This window comes from Natator depressus, chromosome 26, assembly GCF_965152275.1.
Source record: "Natator depressus isolate rNatDep1 chromosome 26, rNatDep2.hap1, whole genome shotgun sequence".
In the NCBI taxonomy this organism is placed as follows: domain Eukaryota; kingdom Metazoa; phylum Chordata; order Testudines; family Cheloniidae; genus Natator; species Natator depressus.
The window spans coordinates 10,947,795-10,965,573 of NC_134259.1; the positions used below are offsets into that span (position 1 = coordinate 10,947,795).

The following is a 17,779-nucleotide window of genomic DNA, read 5'->3' on the forward strand; positions in this document are numbered from 1 at the left end:
GGGAGTAACACTTCTATCTGTCACAGGAAAAGTATTAGCAGCAGACCTCCAGAACAGAATGAAAAGAAAGATGGATACCATCCTGGGTGAACAACAATCTGGATTTAGACAAAGGAGATCATGCACAGGTGTTATTTGCACCCGGAGACAGATTATTGAGAACACAATTGAATTCCAAGGCAGTCTTGCCGTCAATTTTGTGGACTTTCAGAAGGCATTCGATAGTGAAAACAGAAACAATGTGAAAAATTGTGGGACAATATGGAATTCCAACAAAATTAATTATGAAGGCATTCTATGCCAACCAAAATGCTGCATTAAAATGGAAAAATGGATTGAGTAAGCCATTCAGCATCAAGACAGGTGTAAGGCAGGGGTGTGTCCTGTCTCCTTTTTTGTTTATGCTAGCCATTGACTATGGATTAAAACAATATGACAGTAATACATATGGCCTAAAATGGAACAATTCAAGGCTGTGTGATCTAGGCTTTGCTGATGCCCTTGCTCTTATCAATGAAGATGCCAACGGACTACAAAAATGCACAAACCAAGTAAAAGAAGTAATGGAGAAGATAGGTTTGAGATACAATTCCAAGAAATGTAAAGTCATGTTAGTGGGGACTACAGGGACAAAAATAAAAATTGAAGAGAAACTGGAGAAGGTGGACAATTTTATGTACCTTGGAAGTATCAGACGCCAAGGTGGTACTAGTTCCGAGGAAAGAAGAATTGGGAAGGCAAACGCTGCATTTGGAAGACTCAGAAACATCTGTTAACTCAAAAACATGTCCCACAAGACAAAACTGTTGCAATCGTGGTCACCATTGCAACATATAGCAGTGAGACATGGCAACTTACCAAGATAGATATGCAAAAGCTGGATGCATTTCATCACAAATATCTGAGAAGAACATTGGGAACATATAGAGATAGGAGGATGAATGAAGTCAGAAAAGTGACCCGACAAGGCAGCCTCTCACAAATAATCTACAAAAGACAACAACATCAGTGGCTGGGACATGTTCTGAGAATGGAAAAAGAAAGCTTACCAAATGCCGCCCTTGAATAGAAGCCAGAAAATGCAAGAAGGAAGAGAGGAAGACCACAAACAACATGGAAATGAACAGTTCTGAAGGAAATCAAGCACCTCAGCACGAAATGGGAAGATCTGGAGAGGAGCGCGGTTGACAGGCAAGGATGGCAAATGTGGGTAGCCCAATGTGCAGCAAAGCACGGGATGGACCAAGTCAAATTAAGAAGGGGGTAATTAACATGTTCCTATTCACTTGCTCTATACCGTTCAGGATTTTATAGACCTCTATCGTATCTCCCCTTAGTTGTCTCTTTTCGAAGTTGAGCAATCCCAGTCTCTCTTACTCTCTCCTTATGAAGAAGCTGTTCCATACCCTTCATCATTTTCGTTGTCCTTCTTTGCACCTTTTCCAATTCTAAGATTTTTTTTTTTTTATTTATTTGAGAGGAGGTTACCAGAACTGCACACGGTATTCAAAATGAGGGAGTACCAGGGATTTTATATAGATGAATTATGATATTTTCTGTTTTATTATCTATCCCTTCCTAACATTCTGCTAGCGTTTTTTTGTTTTTAACTTGCCAATACATATGGAGCTGATGTTTTCAGAAAAGATCTCTTTCTTGAGTGGTAACAGCTAATTTAGACCCATCATTTTAGATGTATAGTTGGAATTATGTTTTCCAATGTGCATTACTTTGCATTTATCAGCATTGAATATCTGCCATTTTGTTGCCCAGCCACCCAGTTTAGGGGGATACCTTTGTAACTCTTTGCAGACAGCTTTGGACTTACTATCTTGAGTAATGTTCTATTATCTTCAAACTTTGTCACCTCACTGTTTACCCCCTTTCCCAGATCATTTAGGATTATGTTGAACAGCACACTCCCAGTACAGATCCCACTATTTCTTTCTAGAGTCCTGCAAATCTGCACGTCTGTGGATATCTGCATCCACGGATGCCTTGTTTACCATCTTTATGGATCGTGGATCAGATGCAGATCCAAATTTTTGTCTCTCCGCACTGTGAAAGCTGACCATTTATGCTAACCCCCCATTTCCTATCTTTTAGCCAGATACAGATTCATGAGAGGACCTTCCCTCGTGTCCCCATCACTGCTTAGTTTGCTCAGCCTTTGGTGAGGGACCCCGTCAAAGGCTTTCTGAAAGTTCAAGTACATATATTGACCAGATCACCTTTGTCCACATGTTTGTTGACTTCCTCAAAGAATTCCAATGGGTTGGGGAGGCACGATTTCCCTTTACAAAAGCCATATGGACTCTTCCCCAACTTATCTGATAGGCTTAAGCTATTGTAAAGAATAAAACTAACTCCAGTACCAGGCAAACTGGCTGACTAGCCTATAATTGTAAAGTAGATTGTGTTCTGTAGAATTGCATGTGTGTCTAAGATGCAGAATAGCTTGTTTCTTAATCTGTCTCTTCAATGAGTAAGGGAAGAAAGAAAGAAAGAAAGAAAAAAGCTAGCTCAGTTAAGGACTGCATAACATTCCTATGGAAGGAAGATATGTAAATTGACCCCTGAAGTCAGCAATGACCTTTTCAGTTCCTGATTACATTGCAAGGCCTTTGGAGAGGATTCTACTGTCACAATCTGTAGCTATCAGGGAATTCAAACCAGTGGCTAGATAGTCAAGAGAAGATTTTGCTCATTACATTCAACCCCAGTGTATTACGATTGCACAAAGAGGTCCAGGTTTGGGGCACGACTCTTCAGGGGTTAGCTGAACTGCACAGAAAGGTGTCTGTGCAGCATGCTTCTTGGCAAGGTTTGTGGAGTACGCATAGTTGGCTTTAAAATAGCGAAACTTAACTCCAGTCAACATCTAAAGAGATCGACATTCTCCCTTAACAGGTACCAATAACCCTGCTACATCCCTACTCCAAGTCCTTCTGGAATAACATCCCCACCCCTAAACACTGTCTAGAAAGAACTTGGACATTTTTAATGCTTGTTCTCAAGGTCACCTAACCATGATGGAAGTGCTAGGAGAACAATGGACAGGCAGTATGGACTAGGGGTTCAAGGAGGCGAGTGGGAGCCAAAACTCCTGCAGTCTTTCCTGAACTCCTGGTTTTACCAGCCTTTGGCAAGTCAGCTACCTTCGCTGTGCCTCAGTTTCCTCTTGGAGTGAGGAAACTATCAGGCTTAGTGTCTATAGAACGCAATGGAACGTAAAAAAGCCACATCCAAAATTTCTCTCACACACACCCTGCCCAGTTATTAGATTGTTCGGTTAGGTATTTAAGTCACCATACCCTAAATACATCTTTTATATAGATGCTTCAGTACAATCCATCACTGAATCTTTACACAGCCTGGCTACACCAAACCGTAAAAGCCCATAGAGTTTGATTATTTAAACTCTTAGAGTAACTTTTAGCTGAACAAAAAAAAAAAAAAAAAAGCCCGTAGGTTCCAACAACAAGAAGCAGCATGTGCTCTGCGAATATGAGACCAACACACAGATCCGTAGGACATGCAGAGGCAAGATTATAGCACTTTGCATTCAGGGAAGCAAATTTCTGAAACTGACCCCAATAAAGAGGGAGTGTTAAGGTGCTCTTTGATATTGAAGGTAAATGCTCACGTCTCTATGGGAACAGGGAAAGATGGTGCTGCTGTTAAAGCACTGAACCATGATTTGGTAGGTCTGGGGTCATTTCCCAGCTCTACCAGACTACCTGTGTGATTTAAGCAAGTCACCGCATCTCTAGGTCTCAGTTCCTCATCTGTGAAACAGGGTGAATAATCCTTCCTTTCTCCCATCCTTCCTCTGTCGTCTATTTAGACTGCAAACTCTTGGGGGTAGGAACTGTCTGACCATGTGTTTATACAGTGCCTAGCATAATGGAGCAATAATGTTGGCTGGGGCTTTTAGATGCCACCATAAAAAGAATAATAAATAACTGGGTATTGGCTTGGATGGAAAAATATTGAAACTAAAGAGAAAAGGACTAGAAGCCACAAGGAGGGACCCCACCGTGAGCCAAAATTTCCTCCCTGCCAGCAGTTACTGTGCTACACACAGGCATCCCTACCACCTGAAGCTGATCCAGCGTCCAAGTGACCCCCACTACTCTTCTGGCAGCTGCTCTTCCCAACCATGACAACCAACATCCCTCATCTGAATACTACCTGGTATATGTTGTTCACAGTCAGAAGAAAACCTTAAAACGCACCCAATAAATGACTGGAGACCGATTACACCTTGCCAACTCTGATCATGCTCAAGGACTGCTCCTTGTTTGTTCGGTGATGTACTTAAGACTGAGCCACCCCTCCATTCTGCCTGGCTTGGGCATACAAACATTCAGTGCTCCTATGGAGCAAGGTTTCACAGCCCATTTGTAGCCAGAGAGGGATTCTGAAAGCCTAGTAGGCAAAGCCCTTGGAAATACCACCTTCCAGAGATCTCAGAGTGCTTACCAGGCATCAGTTATGCTTCACAAGCCACCCTTGAGGAAGGCAAGTATTGGTTATGCCCATTTTACAGTGCGTCAGTTGGGGTACGAGTGCCTGATGCAGAGACATCAGACAACATTGGCTGGAATGCCTTGATCCTACAATGCATTTTCAACACCTTACAGCAGGGCCAGGCCTTGTACAAGTATCCTTTGCGACTCCTAGGTGGTCTTGGGCTCACACCTGGTGCAGTCTATGCTGACTGCTTGTGGCCACCAAGGGGAGCATTCTGTCTACACCAATCCAGCTGATGCTCCCATAATGCAGTGCCTCAGAGAACCTGCTCCAAGAAGCAGGACTTCGGGGGGTGGGGGTGCAGCAGCCATTCTCAATTTCTGTTGTCTTTCATTTTTCTGCTGCTTCATGAATAGAACAAGGTGGAGCAGCAGAACTGGAGAAGCTGTGGGAAACCATCTTCACCTAGAATGGGTGGGGTCCCACAGCAATCAGTTCTGGGTGCCACGTTTCAGGAAAGATGTGGACAAAATTGGAGAAAGTCCAGAGGAGAGCAACAAAAACGACTTAAGGTCTAGAAAACATGACCTATGAGGGAAGATGGAAAAAATTGGGTTTGTTTAGTCTGGAGAAGAGAAGACTGAGGGCGGACATAACAACAGTTTTCAAGTACATAAAAAGGTTGTTACTTTTTTTTTCCCCTCCCTCCTCGTGTTATTGTCCTATCCTCAGAGGTTAAGGAGAAGCAGCAACGGGCTTAAATTGCAGCAAGGTTTAGGTTGGACATTAGGAAAAACCACCCTGACAGTTAGGAAGTTAAGCACCGGAATAAAAAATTGCCTAGGGAGGTGGTGGAATCTTCATCATTGGAGATTTTTAAGGTTAGACAACGACATGCCAGGGATGGTCTAGATAATACTTAGTCCTGCCTTGAGTGTAGGGGACTGGATGAGATGACCTCTCGATGCTATGAAACACATTACCCAATAGCATTTGCAGACACATCTATGGTATTTACATGACACCTGTTACCATGGAATCTGAGAATCTCACAACCTTCAATATATGTATCCTCAACATCTGCATAAATTAGGCAAATACGATCATTTTACAGATCAAGAACTGAGGCACAGAGAGACTAAAGTGACTTATCAGGGAGCCTGTGGCAGAGCAGGGAACTGAACCCCAGGCTAATCTCCTAACCACTAAGCCATCCTTCCTCTTTCACCCACCCTTTGCCGGTTTGGATCAATGGTTCTCAAAACTTATTTGGTCACACGCTGGTTCTGTGTGTCTGTAGTAATTTATGCCCCACCAGCACACATACCGACATTAAAAAAAAAAAAACCACCATGAAACTCACTAAGGCAGTAATTCAAATGGAGCCAACAATCCATTGTAATAAGAGCAAAAGCAAAACTGCAATTGTGGTCAATGCTCACTATTAAACATGCACACAGTGTCGTAGCAAACAGATTAACGTACAGATGTCAACAACTCTGTACAAGAGAAATCTGTCAAAATGCACAGCGCCATCTGAGAACCTTATATGTCTGGAGAAATCAGTTTTGCTAGTTATTCATTACTGCATACAAGTCCGCGTCTCCCACCTCCTCCCCCGCCCCCATGCCTGCCCACCCACCTTCTCATGCCCCTTCAGAATACATTCCGCACCCTCCCAGTGTGAGAGCCTCTGGTTTAGATCATAGCTCTTTGGGACGTGGCTGGTGTTTTACAATGTACTTCCCTATTGAAGATGCAGATAGGTGCTCTTGAAACTCCCACTAGGGGCCTAACTCTTATTGACTTCAGTGGAATTTAGGCACTTACGTGCTGTTGAAATCTCATGAAGCATCTTTAGGCACCTAAATACATTTAAAATGATGGCCCCTGGTGACTAGCACAAGATCACACAGAGTCTGCAAGGGAGTGGGAAACTGGACCCGGATGTCCCAAACTAGTACCTTAATCATTAAGTCATCCTACCTACTTTCTGCCTGCCTCAATCCCCTCCTATTCTCTCCTGTAAAGAGTGGTTTTTCCTTAAACCACCCCCCCCCACCCCAAGAAGAAAGGCAAGCATGTGCCTCTGACTCATTTGTACCTACATACAGCAGTGCTGGGTATTTCTGTCTGTATTTATCTATGTATCATGAGCGTTTGACTCTTTTACAGATCACTCATAACAGTTTCATGAGCAGTTTGCAGAACTCCAAGGGTTGAATTTCAAACAAGACTTCCCTACATCTCACATGGAACCAGCCAAAATGTTCTTCATGCAATTGCTGCCTAATTCACAAGGTTACAATAGAGTTAAGACCACAATCTTAAAAAACAAAATCACAACTCATGAGTCAACAGCAGCCACAAGTATATTTAGTGACTAGACAAGATTTCCCACAGATCCATTTTATTCCATTGTGGCTGTGATTACATTTTGGAAATAGTATCTTAAGAGGGCTTTCTGCTTTCAAATCACTTTACAAACTGTCAGTAACACATCCTTAAGATATGCCTGGGAAGGGAAGTATAAGTTATCCCCTTTTTACAAGTGGCAGAGTGGTGAAGGAACATATCCATGTTTCTGCAGAGAATTAGATCCATAGCCAAAAGGCAGGAATTCAGGTGGTAAATTCCACAAACAAGTGCTAGAAGCATAGAGCAACAGGCTTACAGGTCTATTGCTGACATCAGGACAGAGGCATGCAAAACATTAAGGGTCTTGTTAATGGAGTTTCTTTTGGACCGTGTTTTCCTGGGAAGAGGGAGAGGGAGAAATCAGTAGATTTAGCTATGTCTTAGCATTTGGGGATGAGTGGCAGCATAATAATTTCAGAGTGCCTTCCATGTAAAATAGTGAAGTCCCTGGTGGATTTCATGAAGTCCCTGGCACTTGTCCCTTTATGGGGTCAAAATTCTGCTTGGGGTTTTTTTTTGGATTGGCAGAGATAGTGGAGTAGAAGGGGATGTCAGTGTTAGGAGTGTCATTCTTACGATGGAAGTTCAAGTGATTTCCTAAATGTGACAGAGGCCCATTGGTGCCACCCGGCAAAGGGGTCACTGCTTAATGTCAGCAACTCCTAACATGCCTGACAAACTCGCTACACCCAACACACTGCTGTCATAGTATTTATCTATAAACAATGTCATGTAAGATCTTAAATGAAAACCAGGATTACACGGACCCTCATAGTTGCATGATGGATGTACGGATGATATTTGTGTCTATGTCCCAAGCAGAGCTGACAAACAGACAGGAGATTATTTCCATTTGACAGAGACACACAATTTAAGCATTATAAGCCAACACAATGGTAGCCAAATCTGCATATGGAGTAAAGAGAGGGATGAGAAGACACTGAAGACTGTCTCTGGGGTCATCCTGTCTCTAGGGTGCAAAAAAACCTAATGACCAAGGACACCATTTTATCCTGCACCTAGGGAGTAATCCAGCAGCGTGATTACACGCGTGAAAATGGGATCTCAACCAGGGTTCGACTGAAAGCGCGGTCGAGGACATTTGGGTAAGATAGATTTCTTTAGACAAGGGCTTAGCCTGTTCAAGTTAATACACAATAAAATGTGTGATTCCTTTTGTTTTCTATGTAACCTATTGTTCTTATCCTTACTCACTCTCAATCTTTGTAAAACTTACGATTGCTTCACTATAACTATGCCGGTGTTATGTTGGTATGAAAGGACCTGATCCTGAGTTGTACCAGTCAAACTGTGTTGACGCTGCTCCTTCAGGGACAGCTTAGCTGGTCATTTCTGCCAGTGACAGGGTTCTGGATACTACAGAGGGAACATGCAAGGAACTCAGGGGTGGGTATGTGCCTATTACTAGTCTGAACTGAGAACGCGAGGCCATATCTGTGTGGCCAGATGCTGTTGGTTTCAGAGAGCTGAACTACCACAGACACAAACAAGACTGCTCTACGCAAAGGGCAAGTAGCGGTGAGGTTCCTCAGAGCCCTGGGTACTCCTGGGGAGAGCGTCATACTAACTATTTCAAAAGCTCCAGCATGGCAATCTTCTATTTGGCCCTCACCATTGGGTCACTCTTCTTGTTCACGTAGCTTGGGTTTTGGCCAGTATAACTTAAAAAACTGGGGCCGCTAGTCTCTTGGCTACAGAAATTACACGGATCACCAGGCAAGAAGATCACAATGGTCTTCTATGGCCTTATATGAATCAAGTCCCTCTGAACAGCAATCCTAATTACTTTGGAGTTAGTGCCCTATCCAGGGCTACCTGCATCAAAACAGTTGGTATGACCAGCAAGTTCTACATCCAAATAGAAATTACAACCTCTGGCTTTAAGTATACTGGTCTATATTTAAAACCACACACACCAAGAAAGGAGACTCCATCTCCCCAGCCACCTTTCCTCGGCATAAGACCAGATTCAAACACTAAAGCCCACATTGATGGGAGTACAAAGGATGAGGAGCTCTCAGCTGCTGCTTTTCACCTACATGCTCATTCTCATCACCAGTACTTAATTTGTTCTTCAAAATGATCTGATTGAAGCCAGCTTCTGAAGAGCATATTATTCCAGAGGAGTTTTAACCCATTACTGTTACAGTAAAGAGGGTTTCGGCCCAAGGTCAGTAGGAGGCTCTGCTCCTGCAAGATATGCCAGTGACTTCCACATCATTGTCCGCAGAATATAACAGGAGAACTACAGAAGAAGGATGGTCTTGTGGAGAAGGCCCTGGACTAGGACTTGAGACCAAGCTTTGATTCCTGACTTGACCATTGACTCCATGTGCAACCTTAGGGATGTTGCTTCATCTGCTTGTTGGGGGGGGGGGGGGGGGAAATAATACTCTCCCACCTCACAGGTGTGTAGGGAGGAGGAGTTTCCTGCAGTGCTCAGATACTGTAGCGATAGGGACCCTATATGTGCTCCTATCTCAACGGAGAGTTGCATAGGCCTGCTCCTGGTTTCCAGCTGTAAACTGAAGACAGCTACTAATCTGATTAATACTTCATCTAGAGATACTACTGTGCCAGCCACAGGAGAGGGCAGACTGCAAGGAGGAAGTCTGAGAACCCCAGAGATGTGCCAGAGTCACCTGGGGGAAAACAGGTTTCCCCTTCAATCTTGCCAATGCTTCCCTGCCAGTATCATAAGCAAGAACCTAGTGTCGTATTATTCTTCCTTTCGCCACCCCCAAACAAGTGCAGTAGCCAATCCCAGACTCAAAAGATAAATAGGTTTCTTACACATATCTGAAAGATCTGTCCCCACCCAGCAATGAGTTCATGCTACACTGGTCAAGTTATTTATTCTATTACCTTCCATTATTAGCAAAGGCTTAGTTCGAATCAGTACTTGTGCTTATATAACCTCTTTCATCAAAGATATCCAAGCTCATTACTAATATTAATTATGCCTCACAACACCCATATGGGCAGGCAAGCATCGTTAGACCTCACCGATCCATCTGCAAAATAAGGCCGAATGGTTAGCCAACTACCCCAAAGCATTGCAGTGAATCAGCAGCTGGGAAGAAAACTTGAATTTCTGATTTGCAGTCTGCCTGCTAAATCATGTTTATCCCTTCCAGTTGGCAATTCCATTCAAGAGCTGGAAAGGGACTTGTCAGAGGGAGGTTCCACTTTCAGGTTACATTAAGCGAAGAAAAACTGTGCCACGCTCGAAGACCATGCAGGACCTTATCTAAAGCCAATGGGAGTCTTCCCACTGACTTCAGTGGGCTCTGAGGTCAGGCCTCCCACTTTGTACAGATGAGCCAGAGTTAAAGGGGACCGGAAAACCATACTTAACATAGACCCAGTTTCCAGCCCCGATGCTACTGTAGTGCACCTGAGCAGTCTGGAACCCCTCATTAGCCAGAGATGAATATAGTGGCATGTCTGGAATGTGGCAGCACTGCATACATGCTAAGCCAGATTTCAAATCCAGCCAGCCTTCACGGTAAGACTGCCCCCACCCACTTTGGTTTTGTTTGAAGGATATTAATGTTATGAGGACAGTCTGTCCTACTCAGGTTAAAAGGGGAACTTGGGACAGTCACAGCTCAGCAATGGGATACGCAGTCTTTTGTTTGTAGGTTGCCATGTCCAACCCAGCCCAGCTCCACTGGGTCCTAAAGCAGTTCTGTTGGCTGGTCTATGGCATGTGGAGTTTCTTGTTTTCAATCCGGTCCAGGTGTCCACACCAGAGTCCTCTCTCACCCCAGGGAGGGGAATTACTCGCATCCTCTTAAATGGCGGAGGCCAAGAACTGAATGGGCTGGGATGCTGTGCCACCTTGCCCATAGAAGGGGTCTTCCCCAACGAGGAAGGGGTACACTGTTGTGGCTAGGGTGGGGAGGCTTGCCTTGCCACTACTTGCACTGGGCCTATTCAATAGGTAATTAGAGCATTTACTACGTATAAAAATTTTATTAAGATGTTTAAAAAAAGTGAACAGTACAGAGTTTAAGCGTAGAAGTTTCTGATTATCAGGGAATAACGTACAGGATTATCCAGGGGCACGAAGTTCGGTTTAAGATCAGATGGCATAAGGAGTACATAATCTGCAATATCCCCGATTGTATTTTGACCTGTTAAATTTTTACCACCAGACATTGAGATAGGAGGGTATGTTGTTCATATAATGGCTCTGTTCAGGTGTGGAGTACGATGAGTGGCTACGATGAGGAGGATGGATTGACCAACCCTCATTTGGTGAGATTTAACATTCAGTGAGTATATTACCTAACACCCAATAGTCCCAACTACAACCTGGATTCCACTTTGCTAGGTACTATATAAACACCATGGGGCAGGGGAGAGAGAATTTCAGTCTCCAGGGCTGTCAAGCACCTTTCCCCGAGCACTGTGCACAGAAAAACTTGTTTAGAACACCTTCTGCAATTCAGTCCATTAGCATCTTCCCTAACACCCTGATTATCTCTAGGGACTGCGAGTATGCACCAGTGGCCACAGCAAGTTGTGCTAAAAGCAAAGAAACACTTAAGGCGCTTGTAAAATTCATCCAACAAGCCACTTGAGATTCCCCAGGCTCCTGGAGTTACATATTCACTAGAGTTACGTAGTTCCTTCATGCCGAGCCCATCTCGTTAAGAATGCGCTGTGTGTCACAAGCTTCTCGCTCAGGATATCAAAGTTCAAAAGGCTGCTGGCTAGAACGTGGACCAGCCAGCGCCCCATCCACACTGCTTCTATACAAAGGCAGGCATGTTCCCCATTTCAAGTAGATAAAGGGATTCGTGTGCAACCCAAAAACATCCATGTTCAGCTTGTTCTGAACACCAGACATCTGGTACAAAGTAACCCATAGAGGCCAACAAATAGTCTCAACCAGAAATAGTCGGGCTTTACTTTGATTCCTGCTCAAGTCTTCAAAAACTTCATCCAAGCTGGGTTGGCTGAACTGCGTAAGTGGGATCTATGCTACTAACACAATGGTACCCGAGAAGTTACAAAGCTCGTCACCTTTAAAATCTCTATAGAGAAGAGCAACAAAATAGCCTTTTGCAGGATTGGTTTCGCTAAGATCTAGCGAAATACAAAGCCTGCACAGTCTGCGCTCCATTGTTGCAACAGCACGTTTCCATAGGTATTATATTCCATATCGCTGAATGTTAGGATCTACACCTTGGTGAGGAAAAATCTTTCTAGTTAATATCATACACACTCACCAGAAGTGGCTGCAAAATTTGAGTGAAGAGCCCAAAAAACTGTTAAGCCAACTCCTCCGAGTTACACGTTTCTACAAAAATCAGCATCAGAAAGCAAAATAAAAGAACACGTAGAAGTTTTTAAAAAGCAGATGTACATAGAACGGGAAGAAATGTTGCCTCTGACTACAAGCAGCCAAAGACAAGTGGGAGGTTAGCTATGACGACCTGAGCCTACCAATATGCATACACGTCTTTGGCCAAATTCAGCCCTCCGTTTAACCCCAGAAACTACGTGGGTGTCACGGGGGTAACAGCACAGAACACGGCCCTTGGTAACTTAAGCCATTAGGTACAAGCAGGACACTCATGCGCTCTGAGGCACAAGTCTCTGTTACTCCCTTTAAACTAGGTTTCTACCATCCCAACCCTCTCCCATCACAGCCACATCCCCATTGCTTCTAGCTCCAGTCTTCTTAGAAGCAGAGAGGAAGAACTGCACTCAATTCTACTGTCCTTTTTTTGATAACAGGATACTCATGGGACTCATTAGCCGCCATTTGCGATACATCCAGGGAGAAATTCTGGCTTCAGGAACATCAGTGGCAAAACTCTCATCGACTTTAGGAGAGACATTCTGACCCCCTTGATTTTAAAGCAGGCCTTGAAGGGTTCCAAAAAACAGCATTAGCCTTCTGGAGTACCTAACTCTCTGTAAACTTTGGTGGAGAAAGTCTCTTCAAAAACTGGGCCCAACACCACAATTGGATTAAAGAAAGATGGCAGTTCATAGATAGGGTTGCCAAGCCTCCAGGATTGCTCTGGAGTCCCCAGGAATTAAAGATTAATCTTTAATTAGTGTTATGTCATGTGATGACACCTCCAGGAATACATCCAACCAAAATTGGTAAACACTGGTAAACATTAAAGGCTGAACAAGTCAGCCTTTAAATTCACTTTAACCACAGAAGAGAGAGGTATCTGTATTAGTACTCTACCATCATCGTCCAAGTTCCTCACCCCATCTACCTTATTCCCAAATTTTTAAGAAAAATCAGACTTTTTGTTGCAGGAAAACAAGAGTCCAAACACACATTTTTAGGAGGTTCGGGGAGGGAGGGGAGAAATCCACCCTAGGGCAGGGGGGAGAAATAGTGTTTGGAAATATCTGCCATTGGGTGCATTCGAAAGTACTGGCTCTTCCCGAGTTCCTTTATGAGCCAGGGATAAGTCATCCTCAGCGGAGTTTGTTCAGCAGGATCCAGAGGGGGCAACTAAAAGCCCCACTAGGCAGAGGGAAGGCTCCTGCCACTTGAATTCCAACAGTGCTGGTTAAACTAGTTCCTCGAGTTTGCAAGGCACGTATATATATATATATATATATATATATATATATATATATATATATATATATATACACATACACACACACACACACACGCATGCTCTCTTCATTATTTCAGACTACAGTTCTTCAGTCACTTTTGCAAAAATTCCATCTTGCTTCTGACATTCTATGCCTTGTGCCACCCCACCAACTTGACATCCTTAGTTAAGCAATGGGTAGGGAAGGCTGTATTCTTACCCAGCCAACATCTTAGTTCACCTCCACCTAATGGGTTTCTTCCTCTAGCAGAAAAGGATGAGGCTTCTGGGCTCAGCCTTTCAAAATTGCCAAGCAAGCACACGCACCCAGAATCATATGGGTGCAAGCAAGTTCTCCATCCGAGATGGATCCAGATTGCACCAGCTCAAGGCCCAGGTTGCCAGGCTGCTCTCCAGATCCCTATCACTGCCAATGCAACTCGCTTCCTTAACACCCCTGATTGAGCATTGCAGTGGCACATTGAATGTAATGCCAGCCGGCAGGCAAAATGTGAAGCTGCAGTATGTTTGATCTACACTGCCTCCCATGTGACCCAGATTTCCTCGGCTGTACCCTCTGCTTATGGAGGGTGATCTCCGCTATTCCCCCATTGCGGCATGATCTCATGGGCCTTCACTAAGCCACTAGCCCCATTAAGTGGGCTGGTGAACAGCAAGGCCTTTAAGACAAGCACCAAGTAGGAGATGCTCTCAGCATCCTTAGGGATTTTTGATCAGTTGTAGCAATGGGCCCGTTTGAGGGAAGGGACCCAGGCACCAGCATCCAACAGAACAACTAACTTAACTCCTCTCACATCCCGGTAGCTTTGCTCCAAGGCATGCATCATACCGATTTTGCAGGCTTAGCTGTGCCCTGTTTACTTGTGCAAGCAGGTCGATGGCAGACTCGAGACCAGGAGTCAAACACTGGGTCCCAGTCCCCTCCCTAACCACTAAGCCATGTTTAGAACCCAGGAGTCCTTAAATCCAGGCCTTGCTCTCAGCACAGACACTCATTCACAAAGGAGCTCCAGCAATAGGTTATTCTGCAGAGGTACAGGGCTATCAGGATAGGATTTCCCCCTTGCCATGCTTTCTCCCTCCATCCCAGCCCTCTTAACCGTGGGCTACAGCACAGATTAACTGAAATGCATATAATATGACTTATGAGGGCTGATCACGAGAGGTCCCAGAAGCATGGAAGCTTTCTTCAGGCTGCTATCAGTATCCCGGGTAGGACTTGCCAGCAGCGATTATTCATCAGTAAAGAAGTCTATTTTTTCCCTGTGTTACAGGGATGAGGCCAGAGAGCAAGTTTTAGGCAGTGTGTGTAATGACAGCAGGATCAGGTGGTAGTTAGCCCAGTATCCAGGCTCCCACTGCAAACAGGGCCTTAAAGAAATAGGCCAATATACAGTCCGTATATTTAAAGTCAGTGCCTCACCAAGCAAGAGCAAAATCACCATTGCCACCAGTTTGTGGGTTTTTCTGGATACATTTTAGCCTCCTCCCTCTCTCAGGGTCAATGGCGTGCCCGCACCACAATCAGCCTTTCAGTCACCCTCAGGTAGGAAGCTACAGATCAACCAGGACTTGAAAAGGTCATTAGAAAGATTTCCAAGACACCACAGTGAAGAAAAGGAGAGAAGGGGGAGTGGGAAGACAGGACCTAGGGAAATACGCTGTCCCTTCCAGCTGGCATAGCCCTCCCCCCCCCCCCCCCCCCCCCGGTTCTTAGACACCAGCTTCCTTCTCCCTATTAAGCTTATTCCACTCAATGCATTTGCAGAACCCCATACAATTAACAAAACACTGCTCCGATTGAAAATTCAGAGGCTTTTGTGCAAAGAATGGCCTATGAGTAGGTCTAGTGGAAGACAGCATTATTCTGAAGGTCGAGGGTAAGGTTATTAGTGAGAAACATTCAGAAGGTTCTGTTAGTGCCTTAGCATATGACACGCAACATTCTAGTTACACCAGCAGTGCTCCAGATCAAATAATAGTGATAATTTTATATTTATACACACACACACCCCCCACCAGCTTTCTACATTGCAAGCACATTACATCCAGTTTAGAGACACCTTTAGGATTCCAAACCCTTCCTGTTAGGTTTTTCCCCCTTTTTAAAGCACTTTACAACCCAAACATGTAATCTGGATTCCAGTGTTCTTTGCAGTAGCCCCACATCCGTAGACAATCCCATACCCCAACCAGCAGTTTGCCCTACTTGGTCTGTAAAATAGACACTATAAACAGAGGGGGAATTTCCTACAGAGGTAGGAAAGGAGGAATCTGACTGAAGAAAGTTAGAGGAAAGACCATTGCTTTCATTGTTTATAGGTGGAGAGCTCCTCCACTATAATGTGCCATGATTTTTGTTTTTAAAGCATTCCAAGTTTCAAGCTGAGAAAAATCCAATCCCTGCTGTTTTTATGGTCTCCTTTTGGATTTCTAAAAGGAATCAGTATTACCCCCAATTAATTTACATATCTGAAAAACTGAAAAGCTGTCTGCTGTAGATGCCATCAGATCGCAAACCCCTCCAGGACAATGAAATCTTGGGGCGGGTGGGATGGGTGATTAAAGAAAGGCCACAGCCTCTCTGTTCATAGTAAATGAAACAGCTTTCGAAAGGAAAAATAAAGACAGTGCAATCTTACCTTCAGCCAGCACTTCATCCACCGTCACCTGGTATCTCCCAATATGGAACACCCTGCCGATGTACCCACTCCCTGCCACCGTGTTACTGCCGCTTCCTCCACTGGTACCAGAGCCAGGGCCAGAACCGCCCTGCTCTCGACGAGAGTCAAAAAACTTCTTCATCTCTCCAGAGATATAATTGTATTACGATTAAAGGTGATGTTATTTTTCAAGGTCCAATTTCCCCCCCCCACCTTCTTGATTCCAGCCAATAAAAATAATCCACTCCTAGTGGTGATTTGTTTGAAGTAGGGCAGATGCCTTTTTTCCCCCCTCCTGGCAGGCAGAGCTGGTCAGATTTAGACCTGTAAGGAGCACAGAAAAAACAAAGAGGGACAAACGATTACAAACACTTTGCAAATAATCAGGAAAAAAAAAAACAAAAACAAAGCAAACCCCTTGTCAGATCTTCCCCCCATTCCCCTCCATATAAACTCACAAAATCTTGCCCTTAATCACCCAGCCCCCAAAAGCATTGCAAGCAGTTGATTATAGAAGGATGATGTACCTCTTCCTGGGCAGCTAATGATTCCATGTAAACCCCCTCCACCCACACACACACCTAGGAGCCAAAGGGGCGGCTGTCCCAGCGCTTTACTGCAAAGAGGCTGGAGCTAGCAGCCAAGCCACAGTGTTACTACGGCCGCAGCCTCTCTGCTGGCGCTGGCTGGAACATGGTTATAAGGTAACATTGCCACTCAAAGGAGGCGAACAGCAGCTGATAACCAGAGACCATTACAGGGCTGATCTGACTCCAGTCACCCCCCCCACCCCCCTCCTCCAGCGCCATCCAACCAGGAAATGAACTGTCACAGGAAGTCCCTGCTTCAATAAAGGTGGGTGGAGTGGGGAGATGGTGCATGGGTGATTTCCCATCCTCTCCCCAAAGCTGTTCTTTTTAACCCCTTCAGGCCCAGCATTGTTCCCTCCCGCCTCCACAGCAGATTTCAGCTGGACAAAAAGCAAAAGCTGGTTGGGAGGAAAGGGGGCTGGGGGTGGTTCCGAGCCCAAATTAAAGCAGCAGCCAAGGAAACTGGACATCAAAGAGTGGTTGTTTTTCTTTTTAAACTGCAACAGACCGTCTCTGTCGCATGGCGTTCTGGGAGTGGTAGTTCTCCCAGGTGGCTGCCCTGGCCAGCGGGGCAAGGAGAGGGACTACAATTCCCAGAATGCACCAGGAGAGGAGCTGGGGTGGGGGGGGGTTTGGAGTAAAGCGTGATGGTGCGTTTAGTTGTCAACCTTATTCGGTGCCCCCTTGGCTGGGTGGCTGAGGTGATGGCGCCTGGGCTGCAGGCTGATGGGTTTGATTAATAAATTAGTATAAAGAAATCACCCCCCACTTTCCTCCCTGGCTTGCAGCAAGGGCGCCTGGGAGTTGTAGTTTCTCTGTACTCTATGGAAGCCGGAAGAGGGGCATCATTCTGGCCAGAAGAGCAGAGCACCCAATAATGTTTTCCAGTGGAGCTGATTTCCTGCTTCCCCCTCACCCCCTTTCACCCCTGCTTGGTAGGAGTTTGTATACTCAGCCTCCTTCAACAGGCAGCCAGCCGCCTCACTCAAGCAAAACAAACAGGCTC

At 44.9% G+C, this 17,779-nt stretch overlaps 1 protein-coding gene across 6 annotated transcripts in view; it reads right to left on the reverse strand.

Annotated features, from left to right (window-relative positions):
• The window catches only part of AAK1 (AP2 associated kinase 1), a 118,443-nt gene extending 101,487 nt beyond the window's left edge, over positions 1-16,956 (reverse strand). For all 6 annotated transcript variants that reach the window (XM_074940166.1, XM_074940163.1, XM_074940165.1 and 3 more), the window contains exons 1-2: positions 16,711-16,956; positions 16,163-16,507 (exon numbers count right to left, since the gene is read on the reverse strand). In XM_074940166.1, coding sequence (XP_074796267.1) covers positions 16,163-16,325 — 163 coding nt within the window. In that variant the 5' untranslated portion in view covers positions 16,326-16,507; positions 16,711-16,956. The remainder of the gene's footprint in view (positions 1-16,162; positions 16,508-16,710) is intronic.
• Positions 16,957-17,779: the final 823 nt, after the last annotated feature.